The following is a 20,000-nucleotide window of genomic DNA, read 5'->3' on the forward strand; positions in this document are numbered from 1 at the left end:
ATCCCACTATTATGCTGCTGACTTGCTTGGGAAAAAATATGCAGCACTCATAGATCTTAGTTTATGCCGAAATATACCAACATGGAGTTGGACTGCTCAAGGAGACAAAACGAGCGTGCACGTGTGACATGATGAGGTCAGGAGCAAAGTGCAAGTGATGAACTCAAAGCATCAGAGATAAAGATCACAAAGTAAAGCCTCTGCCTGGCACATATGGCAGGAGCTTAGCACAGCCTGACAGGAAGGCCAGATCACATCACTGCGGAGCACTGCCACTTGTGGTGATTAAACAGAGGGGTGATAAATGAGGGACAGGTGAAGGAGATAACTCAATAAACCAGTGATTGGGACCAGGGAAGGCGAGGTGCACTGTGATTGGCGTGCGTGATCTTTGAGGGCTGGCTCGGTACCTGCTGGGGGGGTGACAGCATGTAGTTTTTGGAAACAATGTAATTTAAGCAGGTCTAGTACGGGGTGAAGAGAAACAGGTGTATTGGTCCCAGGGTCCACCTGTCCTGTGAGCGGCGTGATAACCAGTCTATCGGTGCAGCCGAGGAATTCATTTTGGTACACGAAGCCCACATCCGTGATGTTGATCAACAGCTTGTCCGAGTCCTCATTGAAGTAGAATCGACACTGCTTCAGCCATTCGAAGTCGGCAGGGCTTTTTACGTGCAAACGACACTGGACGGAGAAAAACAGAGACTCGCTGACCAAATATTTAGAAGAAATGATTACAAGTGATACCAACCATCAATGAACACTAGTGGCAGCCCAGTTATGGCTCAAAACCTTGACAGTGATAATCTCCCTAAGGAGTCTGATTACATTAAAAAGTGTTACAACGGTAAAATGGTACACAGGAGTTTTTATTCAATGTTACTAAAAATTAGTGCTTGTGGATGATTGTGTGCCTTTAGGTTTCCAGATATATTTTCAGACTTCCAAGCCTTTGTTGGTAAACCAATGCAAAGGCCAAGCAATCAATCATGTGTACAGTCAGTATGCAAAGCAGCAGAAAACAAATCTGCATGATCAAAATCCAATAAATATATGAACTCAAACAAAAACATATGTCCTTGAGTAAGATCCAGAATACTGAAATGCAACTCTGAAAAACTCATTTCTTTGTGAAATTTGGAACTCAGTTCTAAAAGAGCAGGAGACGGGCCCATTTGACTGCTACTACAAAGTCTGTGCAAGATGAAACGTACATAACGCAGAACAGCTAATATGGCTTCTGTTCAAAACACTGAGGAGTGTCATGTTATATTTGAAATAGGACACGGGGTAATTCAGCTGGCAGTCACTAGCTAGAATGCTTTTTAGCTATTGTTTAGCTATAAAAACAAATGTTTATTTGGCAAAGGTTTTGAGGCTTCTGAGACCCCAATGCTCACGTACTTTCTTTTTCACACAGATCCTTCAGCTGGCAGATAGAAACAGAGTGGTGTGCAATACTACTTTGTGAATAGCACAGTAAAGAAAGGCTTGACAAAGAACCCAAAGTCTTTCACATCTAACACTGGATATAAATAATGCCAAAATGTTCTGAACTTTATTTCAAAAACTCCCACACTGAAATTCATGCATCTGGATCAGTTTCCATAGAAAGCCTGTGGTTTCAGAATCTAAATCTACTTTTATTTACTCACCAAGTCATCAAAGATGTCCCTCTGATGCACATGAATGGTGATTAGTGTTTCGTATTTGGTACGTTCCACTGTGTCCAGGTCCTTTGTGGTCATGTCAATGAGGGTATTGAGGAGCTCCAGAAAAGACTGGTTGGTTTTGGTCATGATTTTGCGGTCAAACCGAGCATTGGTTAAGGCCTCTTCTGAGTCCCTCGTCCAGATCATCTGGATGCCCAGCAAACCTACCTATGCAACAGAAGGGACATGATCTGGTTAAAATGGCCTAACGAACACTGCTTTTGCATCAGTGGGGAATTCATATACTCCACTTAAACATTTAAGATATTTTTTTGCAGAGGGTTCTTGAGTCATCCCAACACTTATAGGGGCAGTTTGATGAAGAAAAAAAAATGCTTATAATGAAGATTAGCAGTCCCAGCACAAGATCAATTTTAGATAAATGATACCTTTAAGCACATAATTATAAAATTTCTGCAACTGACATGGCCTGTTTTTGTAGTTTAGGAACAATGCTATAATAGCTCACTTACTCTAACATACACTATTTACATTTATGCTTCCTTTAATTAGTGAAGTTAGTGATAGTTAGAGATGTCCATGCCATTGTCTTGAAAAATCCTGATTGGGAATTTGAGACAAAAATCATGGTTATTCCAATAATGTCACTGAGTTGTGGGTTTGTCCCTGAGTACCTGCGCAGGGAAGGACTCCAGGAAGTCAATAAGCTGGAAGGTAGAGTCTTGAATGGCCATGGCTGCCTGACGAATGATGAGATGCAAAGACCTCTGGGACTCCTTCAGGAGGGCGTTGAGCCACACCTCCACGTTGCCCTCAGCTGTCACTGGCTTGTCCAAGTCCACAGTTTCCCCCTCACGTGATGATATGGATAGGATTCGGTCATACATCTAGGACAAAGACATGCAGCAGTATTCCATATTTCCAAGATTTTCACCAAAAATCATCTGCTTGGTTTTGAAGAATATAGCAAAGCTGTCAGAGTATGGCCTAATCTTCTCTGACTCACTGCAAAAAGTTTGGAAGTGGCATTACCTTGTCATGAAAACGAACGGATTTGATATTGTCAAAGACGTTGAGCAGATGAGCCTGGATGGTGTGAGAGTCAGATGCCTGACCCAGGATCTCCAGCAGAGCTGGATCCGACACGAAGAAGAAACGCGGGAAGAGTAGCCGCTTCTTCTCCAGGTACCTTCAACCAAAATTGACAAGTTAGCACAGCCGACAGATGTGAAAACCACTAGTAATGAAAGAACTTGAATTAATCTGTAAGTTTCCACTAAAGTCTCCACACAGCAATGCATGTAAAGGGCTGAATGCAGGGTGGGATATGTACCCAGTGAGAGATTTCTGGCAAATCTCTAGCTGCTCAAGAATATGAGGCAAGAGCTGACCCATGGTCTCATCCCCCACACAGGACTGTATTACATTGGGCATCTCGTGGGCCCGGGTCATGATCTTCACCAGGACTTATCGATGTGGAGAAGCGCTTAGCCTCCTGGAGCACAGGAGGGGCAAAACAATCACTGACTAATCCATGAGCCAGAAAGTTTCACAGAAGCTTTAAAATGTTATGATCTTCGGGAATTCAGTAGACTTTCCTGCAAAACCCTGCCAGGAGATTTGGATGTTTTGAACCTAAACCTGCTAATATGTATGCAATGGAATACCTTAGAAAAAGTAAGGGAACTAGGCACCTTAGGAAGCTGTTTGGCTATGTCTCCACCTACAAACACTGCCTCCAGGTAGAGCCAGAGATTCTGCACAGTCATCCAGTTCTCAATGATGTCTGTGGTGTTGGGACAAATTTTGGACCCCACTTCTGGATCTGAGCCTTGAATGGGGTGTTATACCTGAAGAAATTAGTTTTTGTTAAGAAAGTTATTCAGTGTAATTTCAGGTGCAAATGAGGCAAATGTGAAGAGAATGGGATTTTACATTCCATGTTATTTTATACATATAATTTATATTTTTAAAAGACCCAGATGCTTGTTAATTATGTTATTCAATATAGTCGGATAGTTTGTTACTGAATTGTTGTATTTGATGTTAACAAAGTCATGAGAGCATAAAAGTGCAGACATAGTATGCAGCCACAATTTGTGCAGTAATGTTGGCTGCTCTTTGATATGTGAGTAGGGGACACCTCAGCCATCAAAGTAAATCTGTTCCACATAAATATTTACTCTGCCAGGACACAGATCTTCAGTAACAAGGTTGGATTTAAACTCAGCAACCCAGTAGATTTCCAGGAACAGAGTTTGAACTGTACTCCACAGGGTGGTAAACTGAAATCTGTAGAGTGATAGATCAGAGCTGGAGCTATATACCACAGGGTGGTAGGTCTCTAAGACCAGGGCTGTAATTATACTCCACAGGGTGGTAGGTCTCCAAGACCAGGGCTGTAATTATACTCCACAGGGTGGTAGGTCTCCAAGACCAGGGCTGTAATTATACTCCACAGGGTGGTAGATCTCCAGGAGCAGAGCTGGAATTGAGACCTGCAGAGTGATTTACCTGTTGCTCATTAGAGAGCTTAGGACCATGAGGCTGTCCTCCATGTTGCTGGTGATCTCAGAGGTGCTGTCTCCACGCAGCAGCAGTTCACCACGGGTTTTGAACTGGGCAAAGGTGAAGGTCTTGTTGTCCCACTCGGCCATCACTTGCTTTAGCTTCTGCTCGATGTCTCGCTCTTTCACGGCACTAATACAGATGTCCTATTGCAATGTACAAGTAACATTACATCACCAAAAAGGGAAAAGCGGCAGGAGAAATTCTATGTAAACTATACATAGTTGCATAGAATGTGCCGAGACGTGAATGGACATGACATTAGAGGTTCTCCTAGATTCCCATTTTGGGTCATGAATAAGGTCATTACTGTTGGTAACTGAACATTTAAAGACTAAAATTCAAGGTCAAAAACTCAATATTTTATTGCCATGCCTACATGACATAGAAATTTGCCTTAGTGGGATCAACACAGACAAGATTCAATAGGAAACAGTCAGTTAACATGGACTATCCACTCAAACACAAGATACTAAAATGACTATAGACTGGACTATATATAATGGTCTATATACTTAGTCATCATAATACAATAGGTATAGTGCCCCAATAATCCTCAATATTATCAATATGTCCTCAGTTTGAAATAGATGAAATTATTCAAGAGCTGTTCAGTTCTTAAAACTTCTTAAAGTTCTGCCAAGTTACCAGGAGGTTCATGCTTTCATGAGCCTTGAAACATTTAACAGCAAAACTCACAAGAAGCTATCATGAAAGAGAACACCAGACATTGCAGTGCGCCATGCTGAAAATGAATAATCTAGTCATCTACCAATATTTTATCGGGCTGGAAAAGAAGGTGGCAGAGTTGTGCAGAGATCAGGAAGAGATTTATTCTTCCTGATCTCAGAGACATCTCTAATTTCAGAGACAAGCACAGTACCAACACAGCAATGGCAAGAATGACCAACTTGATTCTGCTAGCAGAGCAGATATCCTCATCCTCAATGATCTTCAGCCATCTGGGCTGGTTTAAAACAGACCTGTCTAAATATAGTATGTGTATTTACATATACTATATGTGTGTAAACACACATGCACAAGTATGTGTATGTATATATACTATATAAATATAGCATAGTATGTGTTGTGCAGGCCCACCCCAGCAATGTTTTCCTTAAAGTTCCTTCTCTGAACCAGTGGTGTTTACTCTTTAACTGCTACCACTCAGACTAATCATACAGAAACATGGCTTTCATTTTTATTTATAGCTTGGTGAAATCCAAATGTACTTTTAGGCTAAATCACCAAGTGGGCAAGTAGACAAGTGGAAAAACGGACAAGTGGAAGCACATCACGTTCATCCTGCAAAAGCTTCATTGCTCCCTGTTACGTATGGAGTCAGGTTCAAGATTCCCCTTCTGACCTGCTAGTCTTTCCATAACTCAGCCCCAGTTAACTTAATCAACTGACTACAGCTTTACAGATCTGCACACTGCCTCCAATCTGCAGACTCTGATCACCTCGCCCACCCTGGACACTAATAGACAGCTGGGGGCGGAGCTTTCTCTACTGTAGCTGCTAAACTGTGGAACTCTTCTCAAACCACCCACTGCTCTGATACTGTCACAGTATTTAAAAACCAAATTGTACACCCATCTGGCTTTTCACAGCTTTGCAGTTGTTTAGTAGAATCAACACTCCCAATGAAGCTTGCCATCTTAGCGTTTTGATTTACATATAATGATATATTTGACTGTATTAGTTTTTATATTAATATTTATATAAAGTACTTGCACTGTTTTATCGTTGATAGGTATATTATTAATCCATCTAACCTTCTGTCTAGTAATTATTTATAATTCTTCTTATTATTATTATTGTTATTATCATTAATAATAATAACAATGTCTTTGTTTGCACTATATGGGGAAAAGGTTAACATTGTCTCACAGAAAGTACACCTGCACTTTTTCATGCACTGAAATGTTACATATGCTGTTGTTTTAGACATACTTTCTCATTCAGGGAATAGTATCTTACAGATATTCTACAAAACCAGCTGAACATATCCTTTCTAAATCATCAGTTTTTCTGTGTTGTTGCCATGAGTTGGCCCTTAAGCAACATTCTCAACAATCTCACCACCATCTGTGATATAATTATTCGCTGTTTTTACTCAAACATTTTTCACATTTTAAGCATTTTTCCTGAACAACTTTACTAACTGTTACTAGCTATTTACTAGCTATTTAGTAAAGATCTACAGTTTAAATCTTCAGAGTGGCTTGCTAGCTGCTGTTTAGCCTTTAATGAAATGTACTATCAATGTACTGACTTTTAGTACATATGAATATGTGTCCTGTTATTTACATTAAACACCAGTGATTACAAGATTCAGAACCAAAATTAACCTGAAAACTACTTCTCTTCACAGACCTTACGTGACCCCCACATACAATGACGTGGCATTTTCGCATTATAACAGGGCCTGTGGCAGGTATGATGGCACTGATTTATTCTGCAGAATGAACTTTAACCTAAGACCCACTTCAATTTCCTCTTTGTACTTGAGGAGCGGAGCCTCCATGATGTTGCGCAGCTTGAAGGTGTCCGTCTCCACCTCGAAGGTGTGGCCTGTGACCTCAGTGATCCTCTTCCAGTGCCGTGTCATCATGGCCCGGTTGGCCATCAGCTCCAGTAGGGGGCAGCACTCACTGAACTCATCAATGGTTTTTTTCAGATCCAAAAAGGCCTGCCATTCTTTCAGGGCGCGGGGCAGCTTGCGGCACCTGCCGGGTGGACAGAAGGGAAAGAAATGCCGGATCACTGCTGATTGAGACAACCTGTCAACTATTTTACAGGGAGCAAGTGTTTGCTTTCCAAAAACAAAGGGATAATATTTGTCCTCAAAACCTTAATTTTTAAGTGAATCAGAAGTACTATGCTACATGTACAGGTACTATGCTAAGTCCGTTTTGAGCACCGGAGATTGAATACGTGTTAAGAGAAGGCTGTCTGATTACCCAGACTTGGGCAGAGAAATTGGAATCCCTTCCTACATTTATCATTTTCAATTCAACTTATTAATTACATGATTACCATAGAGAAACTGTGTTCCATTTCATAACACTCACCGGGTCTGGAAGTCCACGAGTTCATTGTTGATTCTTTCAATGTGGACGTCAGCCCAGAGGATGTCGTAATAGCTGTTGACGGTATCTATGACGTTGTTGTAGAGGCCGTAGAGCTTCTGGAGCAGAGAAAGCTGCTTCCGGATCTCCAACAGCTGAGGATGCTGGGTAACAGGCAGACCGAAGAGCTCCTCTCCCCCGGTGAAGGTGATGTATTTGCGGTAGAGGTTATCGAAACGGTTCTGCAGCAAAGACATGCTCGATAATAACCATGATTCTTTAGATGATTATCAATATCACAATACGCGTTATGAGAGGGCAAACTAGTGCTATTCCTCATACTGCAAATGCCCTAAAACATAGTTTCACTGTAGGCAAGTTCTTAGCTATATAATAGTGAACATGTCCAGTAGATGGGTCAGTCCACTGTACCTGAAACATAATGAGTCTGTCACTTGCATCCTGTGGAGCCAGGCCAAGCACCATCGGACCATCCTAGGAACAAACAAAAAGGGGATTAATTGCCATGAAAGCTAGACAATATTGTACATTTACCAGACTAGTTTCTGTATGTTCTCCTTCATGGTTAGTTTGCCCTGCTTTTCAATCTTTCTGCTTACAACCACCCAGAGCATGAGCACACAGTACTTTTACTTATTTCACTCCATCATTTAACTGACACTTTTATCCGAAGTGACTTACAATTCTGACTGAACACAATTTGAGCAGTTGCAGGTTAAGGACCTTGCTCAGGGGCCCAAGAGTGGCAACTTGGCAGTGGTGGGGCTTGAACTGGCAGCGTTCTGATTACATGTCAAGTACCTTAACCACTGAGCAGGCTACCACTGAGCTCACCAGGGAAGCACAGTTAGAGCATGTTGCTAGCACTACCAAGGTCATGGGTTCAATTCCCAATGAGTGTGTGTACTGTCACCCTGGTAAATATGTAAGACTCTCCCAAATGCTTTAAAAGTAAATTTTCCACCTAGAATAGAAGAAACCAAAACCACATAAAGTGGCCTCAAGAGCCTCCAAAGCCCTGACCTTCTCATAGTCCTGGTAGAAGTGCTTGCAGTCGTCCACAAAGGTTCGCACGTTTGCGATCAGTTCCCCCCTGAAGTTGGGCTGCAGGGAGATAAGCTCATTTTGCACTTCAATGCTGCGCACTAGAAGCTTCTCCCATGCATAGCGCAGCGTGTCAACCTTCTCCATCTCTTCTTTGGCCACCAAGAGCTCGAACTTATGCAGCATGGCGTAGGACTCCTGCAGAGACAAGAATCCCAATCAGGCCAATTAAATGGCAGAAAAATACTGCCAGTGTGCTGTTGAAGCCTCGTGTAAAATTTCAGGTTGAATATAATATTGTAGCTCTTAGAGATTTTCTATGTAATGAGGTATAATTGTTGCTCAAGCCAATTAAAAATTGTTCAAAACACTATGTAACACAATCTCTTGTCTTCAGTGGACACTGAGCTTGTCTGACCTGAAAAGTCCTATTTCTGCAAAAGAGAGGTGTTGTTTTAAACATGAACAGGGTTTGAAGACCCATGAAGTCATGCATGAGGTAACGATATTATAAACATAATTTGCATGCTCTGAAATTTCTATGAATGATATGAACATGTAGTAAAACATCAGTGAAAATCAATAAAAACATGACATAGTTTTTCCCACTTCTAGAATTATCTATTGCAGAGTTTTGTTTACCTCAATGGGCACCACTTGGAAGTCTATGGCGATCTGATGTTCCTTGATCTCTTTGAGTGCTGCCATGGCAACACGAATGTCATCCAGGTCTTTGATCTGCCGGTTCAGCTTCTTGCTTGCCTCATCCACAAATGTAAAGATCTGCTCCATCTCAGTGCGGTACTTTCTGTTGCAGTGATGACCGAAGTCCACCATCCAGCTCTTAGTCTCAGCAGTAAGGGCCAGTTTCAGGTCGGCTGATAAAAGTGGGTAAATGCCATTACTTTCAAACCGACAATGCATTTTGCAGAGTTCAAAAAATCAAGATACAGTCTGTAACATAAAGCATTAAAAATGGGATGATTGTTATTTTCTAAACTCAAAACGCTAAAAATATTATAGCAAAAAAAAAAAAAAGGTTTTATTCCAAACTTAGTACTTCTGACTGGGATGGGACTGCATTAAGGTCTACATCAAACAGTGAGCTGCCCTATGTTTCGAGTTTTATTCTCCAACTTGCTTTATAGTGGCTGTTCGAAACTGGGATAGCACTTGAAATGGTGCTAGCAGTGATAGGATTAGGGCTGAGCCATGTCCCGAGCCAGCCAGCCCGCCCACCAGCTAGGAAAGCTTACCAGTATAGAGTGCCAGGGCTCCCACAGTGATAAACTCAGGCTCGGCATTGATCTCACACTCCAGGTCCCGGTAGTACAGGATCTGAGACTCGAATTCTGACAGCAGAGCATTTCGCTGGGTGAGCCTGCGGATGGCACTCTCCCGGTCCTTCCTCCAGATGTGTTGGTATCGGTTGAAGCGGTCCAGGGTGCTCACCATCTCCTGTAGCAGGAAGAGCATCACTCCTGTCAAGCTCCTCATCACAGACACATTGCAGGCATCAAAAAGCAAGTCTAAGTGATTTAGTGAACTAAATACCTCCAGAGATGTAAAAAAACATTCACCCCTTTCAAACTCACGATTTATTTTCTTTTCTTCTACAGTCTTCCTGGCACAACAGTTGCTATGATTATCAATGATTTTATTATTTAAATAATTCAGCTGCATAAATGTGCAATCAGGAATGTCTAGCTGATAAAAAAACAAAACAAAATATGTACAGCCTTATTGTACAGTACAGTCAGGCCGCATGGTGATACTGAAAGTGCATGGAAACTAGGATCTCTGCAGTGTGGACACTTCTCTGCAGAATATTTACTGTTCACTGCAGTGTGTATACTGTTGACCACAGTGTGGACACTTATCTGTGCAATGTGGACACTTATCTGTGCAGTGCAGCTACTGTTCTCTGCAGTGTGTATACTGTTCTCTGCAGTGTGTATACTGATCTCTGCGGTGTGTATACTGTTCGTTGCGGTGTGTATACTGATCTCTGTGGTGTGGACACTGATCTCTGCAGTGTGGACACTGAACTCTGTGGTATGTATACTGATCTCTGCAGTGTGTATACTGATCTCTGCAGTGTGGACACTGATCTCTGTGGTGTGGACACTGATCTCTGTGGTGTGGACACTGATCTCTGCAGTGTGGACACTGATCTCTGCAGATAAGAGCACCATACCTTCTTTGTGGAGTTGATGGAGGTGCTAAGCACAGACACCAGCTTGACGATCTCCTTGTTCTCCGAGACGCTTTTGTAATAGTTCTTGACTTGGAGTGGAATGGCCTGGTTTGCTGAAGCCGAGATGTCAGAACTGCTGCTATCTAACAAATCGAAACAACCATCTCTCATTTTTAGATTTACGTTGCCCTTCTTTGACTATGTGTTTAAGTGCTGCTAGTTTGAACCAAAAAATAAAAACTATGAACTATGAGGAGAGGGAGGTTTTCGAGTAAACAATAAATCTCAGTTTCCTGATTTAAAGTAAAACTTTGGAGAGACCTTCTTAATCTGTCTTGGGGGGGTGGGGGGTGAGTGTAGCTGAGAACCACAGAGCTAGGGTTTGGGTTACTGCACATGGAAAAACGCTGCTGTATTCCTGTATCCAGATCAGTCTCACAGGACAGGAAGTGGCAGTCTACATCATGGGAAGGTCATTACTGATCTTACATAAGACATCAGTGCGATGAGAACTGCTATCAGTTTCTATGGACATTTTCAACTTTTGATCTGTTCCACCTGCGTTAATTGTTTTGCAACAGTTGATAGGAGTTGTAGCTCTGTAAGCAGCTATTATGAATGGCACTTCCAGTCTGACCTTGGATCAGCCCTGCTGGAGTACGCAACAAGATGACATACCGGCGAAACTGCGGTGCGTGGTCTGGCTCTCCTCCGAGTCGCTGTCTGTGCCATCCTGCCTCAGCGTCGCCAGGCGCCTCTCACTCATCTTCCTCTGGGGCAGCACAAAGCAGATGAGACAGATATCGAACCTTTAGTTTATTACCACCTTCAGTCATGTCCGAGACCCATTTCATGCTTCGTAAGTTAAGGAGGAGTGGGTCTACCCCACTGGTACCCTCTATGAACTTCTAATCCCAGAAAGTGCATTACATGGATATGTCAGAATTAGATTCAGTGGCTAAAGAGGACCTTTCTAGATTATGGTAGGCTGGCTAACTTAATATCCAGCTTTGACAACTAGGCTACATATCTAGAATGAATAACACTGTGTATTCTTTGAAGTGAAGATAGACTACAAATAATTCCTCTGATGAAACTCTGACCTGGTAAGGGTGGGCTTTCTCTCACTACCGAGCCATGGACAGGTCTAGCTCTCTGACCCTGCCCCCTCCTCTTAGGGGTCATAAAAACCCCAGCTCTTACCAGCTTGGTAAGGTAATAGTACTTCAAGGAACTGTGACCATAAAATCCTTCAGATTCAAACCCTTACCAGGACAACCGATTTTTCTCATTCCACAGATCTATATGTTTTGCTTTCCCACAGAATCACAAAGTAACAACTTGTAATTTAACCCACTATGATTTCAAATGGTAATCAGCCCTTAATGTACGGCTATATTAATGTAATCTAATGTAATTGTGATGTTTGCTCCTATTATTTCTGCCCATTGTTTCATTATTCTGTTCATTAGCTGTTCTTTATTAATTTGCATTATTCAGCCTGATCAGTTCATTTTTATGTTGCTTACTGCATGTTTATTGTAAACAAATTGTTAACCATTCCTAATTGTGTTTCCTAGAAATCATATATGAACGAATTAGACAAGGTGTATTAAAGACAGGAACTTCTAGGAAAGAAATTAAGATGATTATGCAATTGCTCCACAAATCCAAGGGTTTGATTCTTAGTTTTACAAATGTAATTCTAAGACCATAAGGTAGAAATTCATAGTAAAAGTATGATTGTCTTGGTTTTAATTGATTCATGGTGGATCTTACTGGAGTGTCCTACGGGAATTCTTTTCCTCCCATCATGAAAACAACTTTTTTTTGCTCAAACTTTTTGTTTGAGTCAATAGATTCTTGCTAAGTGGTTAGAAAGATGCAAATCTCATGTCAAACACAGACTGAAGACCCATCTATTGTGAAATATTGAAATGACCACTGACCCTGCTCTTATCTAACTGAAACTAGTACTTATGGGTAGGGTATTTTTATTGCACTGATGTTGACTAAAACTCTAGTACTTATTGTTTAAGATAGAGCTTATGTATTTTGCACTTCTAGACATCAGCATTGATCCCTGTATTTCAACAGTATTCTAGTTCATTGGTATTTACTTTTACAGCATTTAGCTGACACTTTTATCCAAAGCAACTTGAGCAATTGAGGGTTAAAGGCCTTGCTCAGGGCTCAGTGGCAGCCTAGCTGTGATTGGGCTTGAACTGGCAACCTTCTGATTATTAGTCAAGTACCTTAACCACTGAATAAATGACAAAGCACTTTTGTAAGTTGCTCTGGATAAGAGTGTCTACTAAATGTATTAAATTAGATAACTCTAAATTAGATAACTCTAAATTAGATAACTCTTTCCTCCCCTGTGCAGTGCAGCCTCCTCAGTCCAATAATTAGTTCTCCCAGCAGATGTTTCGCAACAGTTTTCCCTGTTTCTCTTGAGTCTTCCGGTTATACGTTTAATCACGTTCTTTCCCTCCAAATCTGGAGGGAATGTGGTTAATACATTTTCTTTGTTGGTCGTTCTTTCTTGGATAAGTAGACTGGCTTGTCCTTCTCACAGGTTACTTGAAAACTTGTTTTCCTTTAGTTCATATTTTCTCTTTCTCTTATTAGCAGTTAGCTACTTTGGTTTGCCACAAATCATTAGGATTAACTGGTTAGTTATGATGTTATGTCTGTTTACAATAGATATCCTAGTGAACTCCATTAGTAGAATCTTAGGCAAAGATTTTCATGCATGGTTTTCTGTCTCTGTTTACACAATAAACATACATTAGTTATTACGTCTGTGAGTCAAGAGGGATATTCTAATGTTTGTTAGACAAGAAATAATCACATATTGAACTGGTGACTTTCATGAGTTGATACTGAATTATTAAATCATTAATAAATGAGTTAAAATTGATACATTGGCACACCAGTTAACCTTATCAACTGTGACTGACAATTTACTAAAGTGTTAAAACTGCTACGTCATGTTGATATAGCTACACTAACACACCATTATGACCAATAGATGATTTTTTGTCATTTGCGTTCTACCCATGAAAACAGAAGGGGATCAATTGATGTTACCTTAGAGATTCTCTCTTTGCTCCACTGACCAACTCCCTTGCTGACACTGACGACACACTCCACAGCTTTGTTCAGGGCTTGCTGGACCTCGTCCAGCCCTGGAACCACAATGACGTTGGGGATGGACAGACACACTCCAGCTCTGAAGATGGGCTGCTGACTGCTGCCCTTTTGCCTGTTGGGAGAGTCGGCCTCTGCTGCAGAGTGCCGTGAGAAATGGACTTCAGTGTTGTGGAAGTATTGGGATAGCATCTCCACTGGCATCAGTTCAAAGGCCCCAAGCCTATGGAGATCCAAGCCCAGTCTAATTCACATGGCTGGGATATGTTTGTGGGATCATGTAAATGATTATTTTCCAAAACAGCTTTCGTCTGGAAAACTTTCATATATTTTTTTTTAATTCTGCGCTATTGTGTGCGTAGGCAATAGCACAAAATTTAAAAAAGCATGATTTGTTAGTGGACATAATTGCATATTGCAGCCTTCTATGATAGAATTGTTTCACAATAACGATTAACCAACAATATTCTACAACTCGACTACTGCACACAATAAAACCCAATGAGGAATACTTCAAGCCACTTGCTGTCTATAAATGTATGTCGGTAAACCCACAATCTCCCAATGACCCTTTTCAGCAGCTTACATATTCCTGTCCAACCAACTTGGACAGGAAGTACCATCACTGACCCAGGAAGTGCATGAGCGAGGAGGCGTGGATGCGCCTGCGCAGGGCCTCCAGCGTGTTGCGGGTCAGGCGCAGTAGCGCATCTATGTTCCGGTGATTGAAGTACGACAGCAGCTCCTTGGCCTCTTCCTCCATCACCTCCGACATATCCCTCTTCTTCCTCTTCCTCGCCAGCGGAGACAAAGGCCCAATGCTGGGTGCCAGGGTGTTACGAGAAAACACTCGGCCCTCTGATCTGTTCTCATCCTCTCCTGGAGACAGGACGCAGAGCTCAAAATAAAGTACATCATACACCAAGTACATATTTTCGCCACCTCGAAAACGCGCTGTAGTGGTCACTAATGCTCATCAATCCTTGCTTTCGTATTTTAAAGAGAAGGCTTGGGACAGGGTCTACCAGGCCTCACCGTCGCGGTCCTCTGCCCTGCTCTCAGCTGCGCTCCCGCGTTCCATCTCGCTCTCCTCCTCCTTCTGCTCGGAATCCAGCAGCATGTTGATCAGCTCGTTGGCCGCCTCCTCAACCAGGGAGCTCTTCATGTGCAGCAGCTGCGCCCCCTTAATGCAGAGCTCCTGTGCCAACACCATACGGCCCCGCGTCAGTTCGTTTAGCCTCCGGCACCAAAACACACGGCACGATTAGAAAATGCTTCGCACCATGCAAGGAATACGCAGGAGCAATAGACAATGGAACAGTTTGGTGTAAATGTAATACATGCTTTTTATTGGTTGATGACTAAAGGTTGGAGAAGCAAGGCATTCCTGCAAACGTGTACTGAGAAGTCTGCTGAGAGGTCTACTGAGAGGTCTAACTGAGAAGTCTGCTGAGAGGTCTGCTGAGAGTTCTTTTGAGAGGTCTAACTGAGAAGTCTGCTGAGAGGTCTACTGAGAGGTCTACTGAGAGGTCTACTGAGAAATCTACTGAGAGGTCTACTGAGAGGTCTAACTGAGAAGTCTGCTGAGAGGTCTACTGAGAGGTCTACTGAGAAATCTACTGAGAGGTCTACTGAGAGGTCTGCAGAAAGGTAGGGGAGATGGGGGTGTAGAAGCCTGCAGCTGTTTCAGGCATGCCTTGGTGGTCTGCACAAATTCCTCGCATGTGGCAGGCTCGTCCTCGGGCAGAGTGCACAGCACGGTGCTGCTCATCTCGTGCAGGACAGCGTCGATCCGGAACTGCACCAGGTCATTGGCCCGGTCCAAGAGCAGCTCCAGATCCCCTGCACTCAGTCAGAGGAGAGTAAGGATGTGAGCCAGACAGATGGCCATATTTGCTTCCCTATTAGAACTTGTTCTGTCAGCTGAATTAAACATCAAATGAGCTGAGGTATGAAATGTTTTCAAACAGTTCTTTGGTTTAACCAGGGAAAAGGTTACTTTTAGATTCATACTAATTTCTGAGGCAACTACAAGGGATATCCAAAGATCTGGGTTACCAGTGTGCCAAAGTGTAATATGTGTAATAGGTCAAGTAATGAGAAGTGCCTTGAGTAATGCGTCACACTGCCAGCTGCACAAGTCAGAGCTGTGTGCCATGCTGAGTGCGCTGTGCAGCCTAGCTGGCGGAGCGGTTCGTTACCCAGTGCGGTGCTGATGTGGCTGAGGTACTTGTCGATGTTCAGAGAGGCCCAGCTGAGGGAGGTGAGACCTGGCAGAATGGCCTCGTCCACTCTGGCCACGTGCGGGGCGAGGAGCGACTCGAAAGCAGGCTGGATCTTTGCCCGCACCCTGGTGTTCTCCGACAGTGCCATCTAAGAGGAGTGTATGACGTGGACATGGTACATGTATACTGCAGTCCCAACAGGGTTCAGGGTTCGTGGTCTTTGCGATACCGATGGTTACATTGGCAATAGTGCTAGGCTAGAAGCAAGGACGTCACTAAAGCTCTACAGAACGATAGTGAATAGTAGAGGCGTCAATAGAGATTTGTGAAGGTGGTCTAATTGTGGTTCAGGTTTCAGGGCTGTTGTATATCGACAACACCTCTCTCAGGTCCTAGTGCCCCTTAACTCTGTATATTGTGAATTTGGAGACACAGTGGCATGGTTGAATAAATTAAAATTAATGAGAATGCATGCTTATTTTGGGGGGGGCTAAAGAACATTTAGGAGTGGCTCTAGCTCCCCTAAAACAGGCCTAACGACATCCATGCCTAGCAGCCTGACGTGTACTACTGTTTTTTTGTTTCTGATGACAAATACACTCCATCTGCTTTGAGCTCTTTCTCTTAAATAGATTTTACACCTTGCTTTTAAAAAAAGAAAAAAGAGAACATGCAGACCAACACGACCTGAAGTTTGTTGTAGTTCTTTTTGAGCAGCTCCTGCTTCTGCCTCAAGACAGCGGCAAACGGCGGAATCTCCAGACCCATCCGGCTCATGCACTCCGTCTCGCGGATCTGAGTCAGGATCTGGGGGTCAAAGTTGACGTATAGCTCCATGGTGTCTGGACACTTGACCAGCAGAGAGGCTTGGAGACCAATTCTTGCCATCTCGATCTAGACACAGAGGGATTGCAGACTCTTACCTGCATGTGACGGTTTCAGAGAGGTTATGTTTACCTTAGCTATATTCCACAATCTATTTCTTAGTGATTGCATTCAAAATGAAGCATCACAAAAAAGAAAATGTAATAACATACAAAAATGTAAATAATCAAAGATAAAAAATTTAACTCATTCTGGAAAAAAAATAACTTTATATAAATAAAAACTCAGAGCGAGCAAACACTGGTTGGCCATGAGGTGCCGCCTCAAACTGACATGGGTTTAGCAAATTGAGACATTGGTCCAGCCCTATGTCAACCATAGCTGACTTCCTTTAAGAGCCAACCTGTGACATCCAGCCTCGGTGGTATAGCACCTCGAACTCCAGAAGCACTTTGGCCACTCGGTTGTAGTTGCGTATGATGTGCTTGGCCTCAGGAGTGTTAAGGATGCCCCGATGTTCCTGGATAAGTTGCATGGGATCCTGGATTCGTCGGTACAGCTGCCGGGCCCAGAGGATCCTCCCTGCAATGGGTGGGAGGTCTCGGGCAACGGGCGTATCTATCTTCTGCTTGGAGTAGATGCGCGACACCATTTCGATGTCACGACCATAGTTCTGCAAGATCTTCTGATACTTTTCACTGATGCCCAGGTCTGGGATGCAGAGTCTGGAAAATGTAAATTCAAGGAGACGACAGAAGGTGCTTCATGTCAGATCTGGTTAGTGTTTGGTTCCCAAGAACAAACAGGACTTTCCTGATTGGGAGCCTCAAACTGGGTATGGTCAGATGATTCCTTATGTTATTCATGTAATAACATTATACCTTACCTTTCAAATTTCTTAAGAACATTCAAAGCTCTCTCCGTGCTCTGAATTTTGTCAAATGTGTTGTCCATGAAGGTTCTGAGCTGATTCTAAAACCAAATGGCATAGAGTTATGAAAGGATCCATTCACAAATTGCTGCCATAACATTACAATGGAAGTCGTGTTTGCTGAGATAGTCACATGCAGTTCAGCTGTCTGTTTACAAAACTCCTCGTAGTCCTGATCAAAGTCGGTCTTCCTCTGGTCCAGGAAGTTGTACTGCTTCCTTTTCATCGTCAACACAATAGCCTGGAAAATGACCAGAGGTATTTCACGCCATGCCCACAGTACATATGCCTGGTATGGCTAAGGTTGTGACTTGCTCATCAGTCTAACAGCACTGCAGGGTAATTCCTGCGCGTTGTTGATGAGGAGAAAAACTCACAAAGAGCGACTTCAACACTAAGAGCTCAGCACTTTACACAGTCGGAAGGGCTTGTGAGCTTGGTTACTCTGTGCAATAATCATCTGCCAATGATATGGACAAAAGTAAAACATTTAAGCCTCAATATGTTATATGTATGCTTTATTAATTAACCATTCTTGTCAATGGAGTCCAAAGAGTGTTACTCAAACTGCCTTAAATTCCTGAATGAGACTTTGTTTGATAATGGGATCGTGCTCAATCTGGGCTCCAGGGTCACATGCAGTCACTCTGAAGCCCCAGTGTGACAGAGATGAGCACTGAGGAACTGACCTTCACAAAGCTGAAGCACATGCTTGAGAAAACTGTAATTGCTCAGAAGCACAACTTAGTATGAAATATTCATCGTCTGTTACAAGCTGTCAACTTTTGCAAAGGACAGGTGTTAGTAATAGACCTTTATCGGTGTTTGTTCAATTATTCAACACCCCTGGAGCAAAATGTACAGTGCATTTCAAGGTACCTCTGCAACTTTGTTTCCATGGACACTGAAACAAAATGGGCTGGAGAAGGAATGAACTCTACAGCTTGATGGGGCAATGAAATGAATGCTAATGACCCAAAGGTTACATGATGTTATAACTGAGTCCCAGTGGTTTGTCCTTTTAGGTAGAGCTGGACATGCAGGGATACATGCATGAGGTATATGATGGGGCATGCACTACATTTAGAGACCAATAGAAAGCCATCCTGTTGCTCTGGTTACCTCCCATTTTCCTTGCATGTCCACGGTCTGTTCACAGGGGGCAGTAGAGAGTACAAATGTTTAGAATTAGCTGCTATGCTTAAATGGAGAAAGGGCATAAAAGTTAAATCGTGGATGCCAGTCTCTTTGTAAAGGCCCTCAGTCTTTATGTAACATTTTTAAAATACATGAGCGATTAGTGCACAGCATTGTTCTTTACAGTTCATTACAGGCTTAAACTCAAGGAGGATAAATCCCCTGGTATGCATGTGCAAAGTGTGTGCAATATATAGTGCATTTAGCTTAACTTAAAAATGAAAAGAACACACATATCTTTTAACAAGCCTGTCCAGGAAGACAATGTAGCTAAAATGCTGCACGACATATCAACATTTCAAAGATTCCAAAAGTCTTTCATTCAAAAGATATATCAAAAGCAAATCTTTGCAGACCACTATCAAAGATTTCTCATCCGTGCCAATCTGAAAGGTGCCGGCGAACCTTTCTCAAACACCATAAAGGTAGTACCTGAAATCTGGTTGCCATGGTTTCTAGGCCCTCGATTTTGGAGTCTTGCAGGGTGGAATATGTGTTGATGGTGCTGAACATGGCGAGGATTTTACTGAGGCGTCTCTGGAATGTGTCAAACTTGCCGAAGATGTACATCTCGCTGAAGTCGAACTGCCGTTCCGAGGGACTCTGCTCCAGCTTCTGCTTTGTTTGGTGGAAATATTTCTGGTATTCCTGAGGAAGGACATTACTTTGAAAAGGAACACCTTGAACCTTGAAAACAGATTCTGACATGGATACAGAGATAATGAAAAAAGCTAACAGCCACCAATCAGCATGCTGTAATTTGCATAATGGCATTTGAGGGCTAGCAGGTACATTTAATTTCCATCATTCATTTGTTCCTTTACAGAATCCCATTTTCCCATTAAGACTGTGAAAATGGATAAGGGGTATTTTACTCTCTAACACTTATTAAAGGCCATGTAGCAATTATATTACAAAACTGGAAGCAAACTGAAATAAGGACAGCTGTAATTTTGGGGGGATAAAAGAAACTGATCCTGGGTCAGCATATATAAAAAATAAAATAAAAATACCTGGTTTAAACGAATGGCTGCTCTGAGCTTCTCCGCTACCACATCCTGAGGCTGGTCCCATATTGTGGCTGAACCATTT

At 42.5% G+C, this 20,000-nt stretch overlaps 1 protein-coding gene across 1 annotated transcript in view; it reads right to left on the minus strand.

Moving 5' to 3' along the window:
• The window catches only part of dnah5 (dynein, axonemal, heavy chain 5), an 83,572-nt gene that overhangs the window by 49,491 nt on the left and 14,081 nt on the right, over positions 1-20,000 (minus strand). The window contains 30 exon segments of the mRNA XM_035530755.1: positions 515-684; positions 1,656-1,880; positions 2,348-2,560; positions 2,706-2,862; positions 3,007-3,133; positions 3,136-3,150; positions 3,153-3,168; positions 3,368-3,472; positions 3,475-3,523; positions 4,188-4,387; positions 6,733-6,973; positions 7,319-7,557; positions 7,748-7,810; positions 8,360-8,578; positions 9,023-9,258; positions 9,637-9,838; positions 10,578-10,720; positions 11,256-11,349; positions 13,671-13,867; positions 14,361-14,609; positions 14,766-14,928; positions 15,427-15,572; positions 15,932-16,103; positions 16,643-16,849; positions 17,184-17,505; positions 17,667-17,752; positions 17,845-17,952; positions 18,834-18,860; positions 19,341-19,556; positions 19,922-20,000. The exon segment at positions 19,922-20,000 is cut by the window's right edge and continues 44 nt beyond it. Of these exon segments, the coding sequence (XP_035386648.1) occupies positions 515-684; positions 1,656-1,880; positions 2,348-2,560; positions 2,706-2,862; positions 3,007-3,133; positions 3,136-3,150; positions 3,153-3,168; positions 3,368-3,472; positions 3,475-3,523; positions 4,188-4,387; positions 6,733-6,973; positions 7,319-7,557; positions 7,748-7,810; positions 8,360-8,578; positions 9,023-9,258; positions 9,637-9,838; positions 10,578-10,720; positions 11,256-11,349; positions 13,671-13,867; positions 14,361-14,609; positions 14,766-14,928; positions 15,427-15,572; positions 15,932-16,103; positions 16,643-16,849; positions 17,184-17,505; positions 17,667-17,752; positions 17,845-17,952; positions 18,834-18,860; positions 19,341-19,556; positions 19,922-20,000 (4,686 nt within the window).

This window comes from Electrophorus electricus, chromosome 10, assembly GCF_013358815.1.
Source record: "Electrophorus electricus isolate fEleEle1 chromosome 10, fEleEle1.pri, whole genome shotgun sequence".
NCBI classification, from domain to species: domain Eukaryota; kingdom Metazoa; phylum Chordata; class Actinopteri; order Gymnotiformes; family Gymnotidae; genus Electrophorus; species Electrophorus electricus.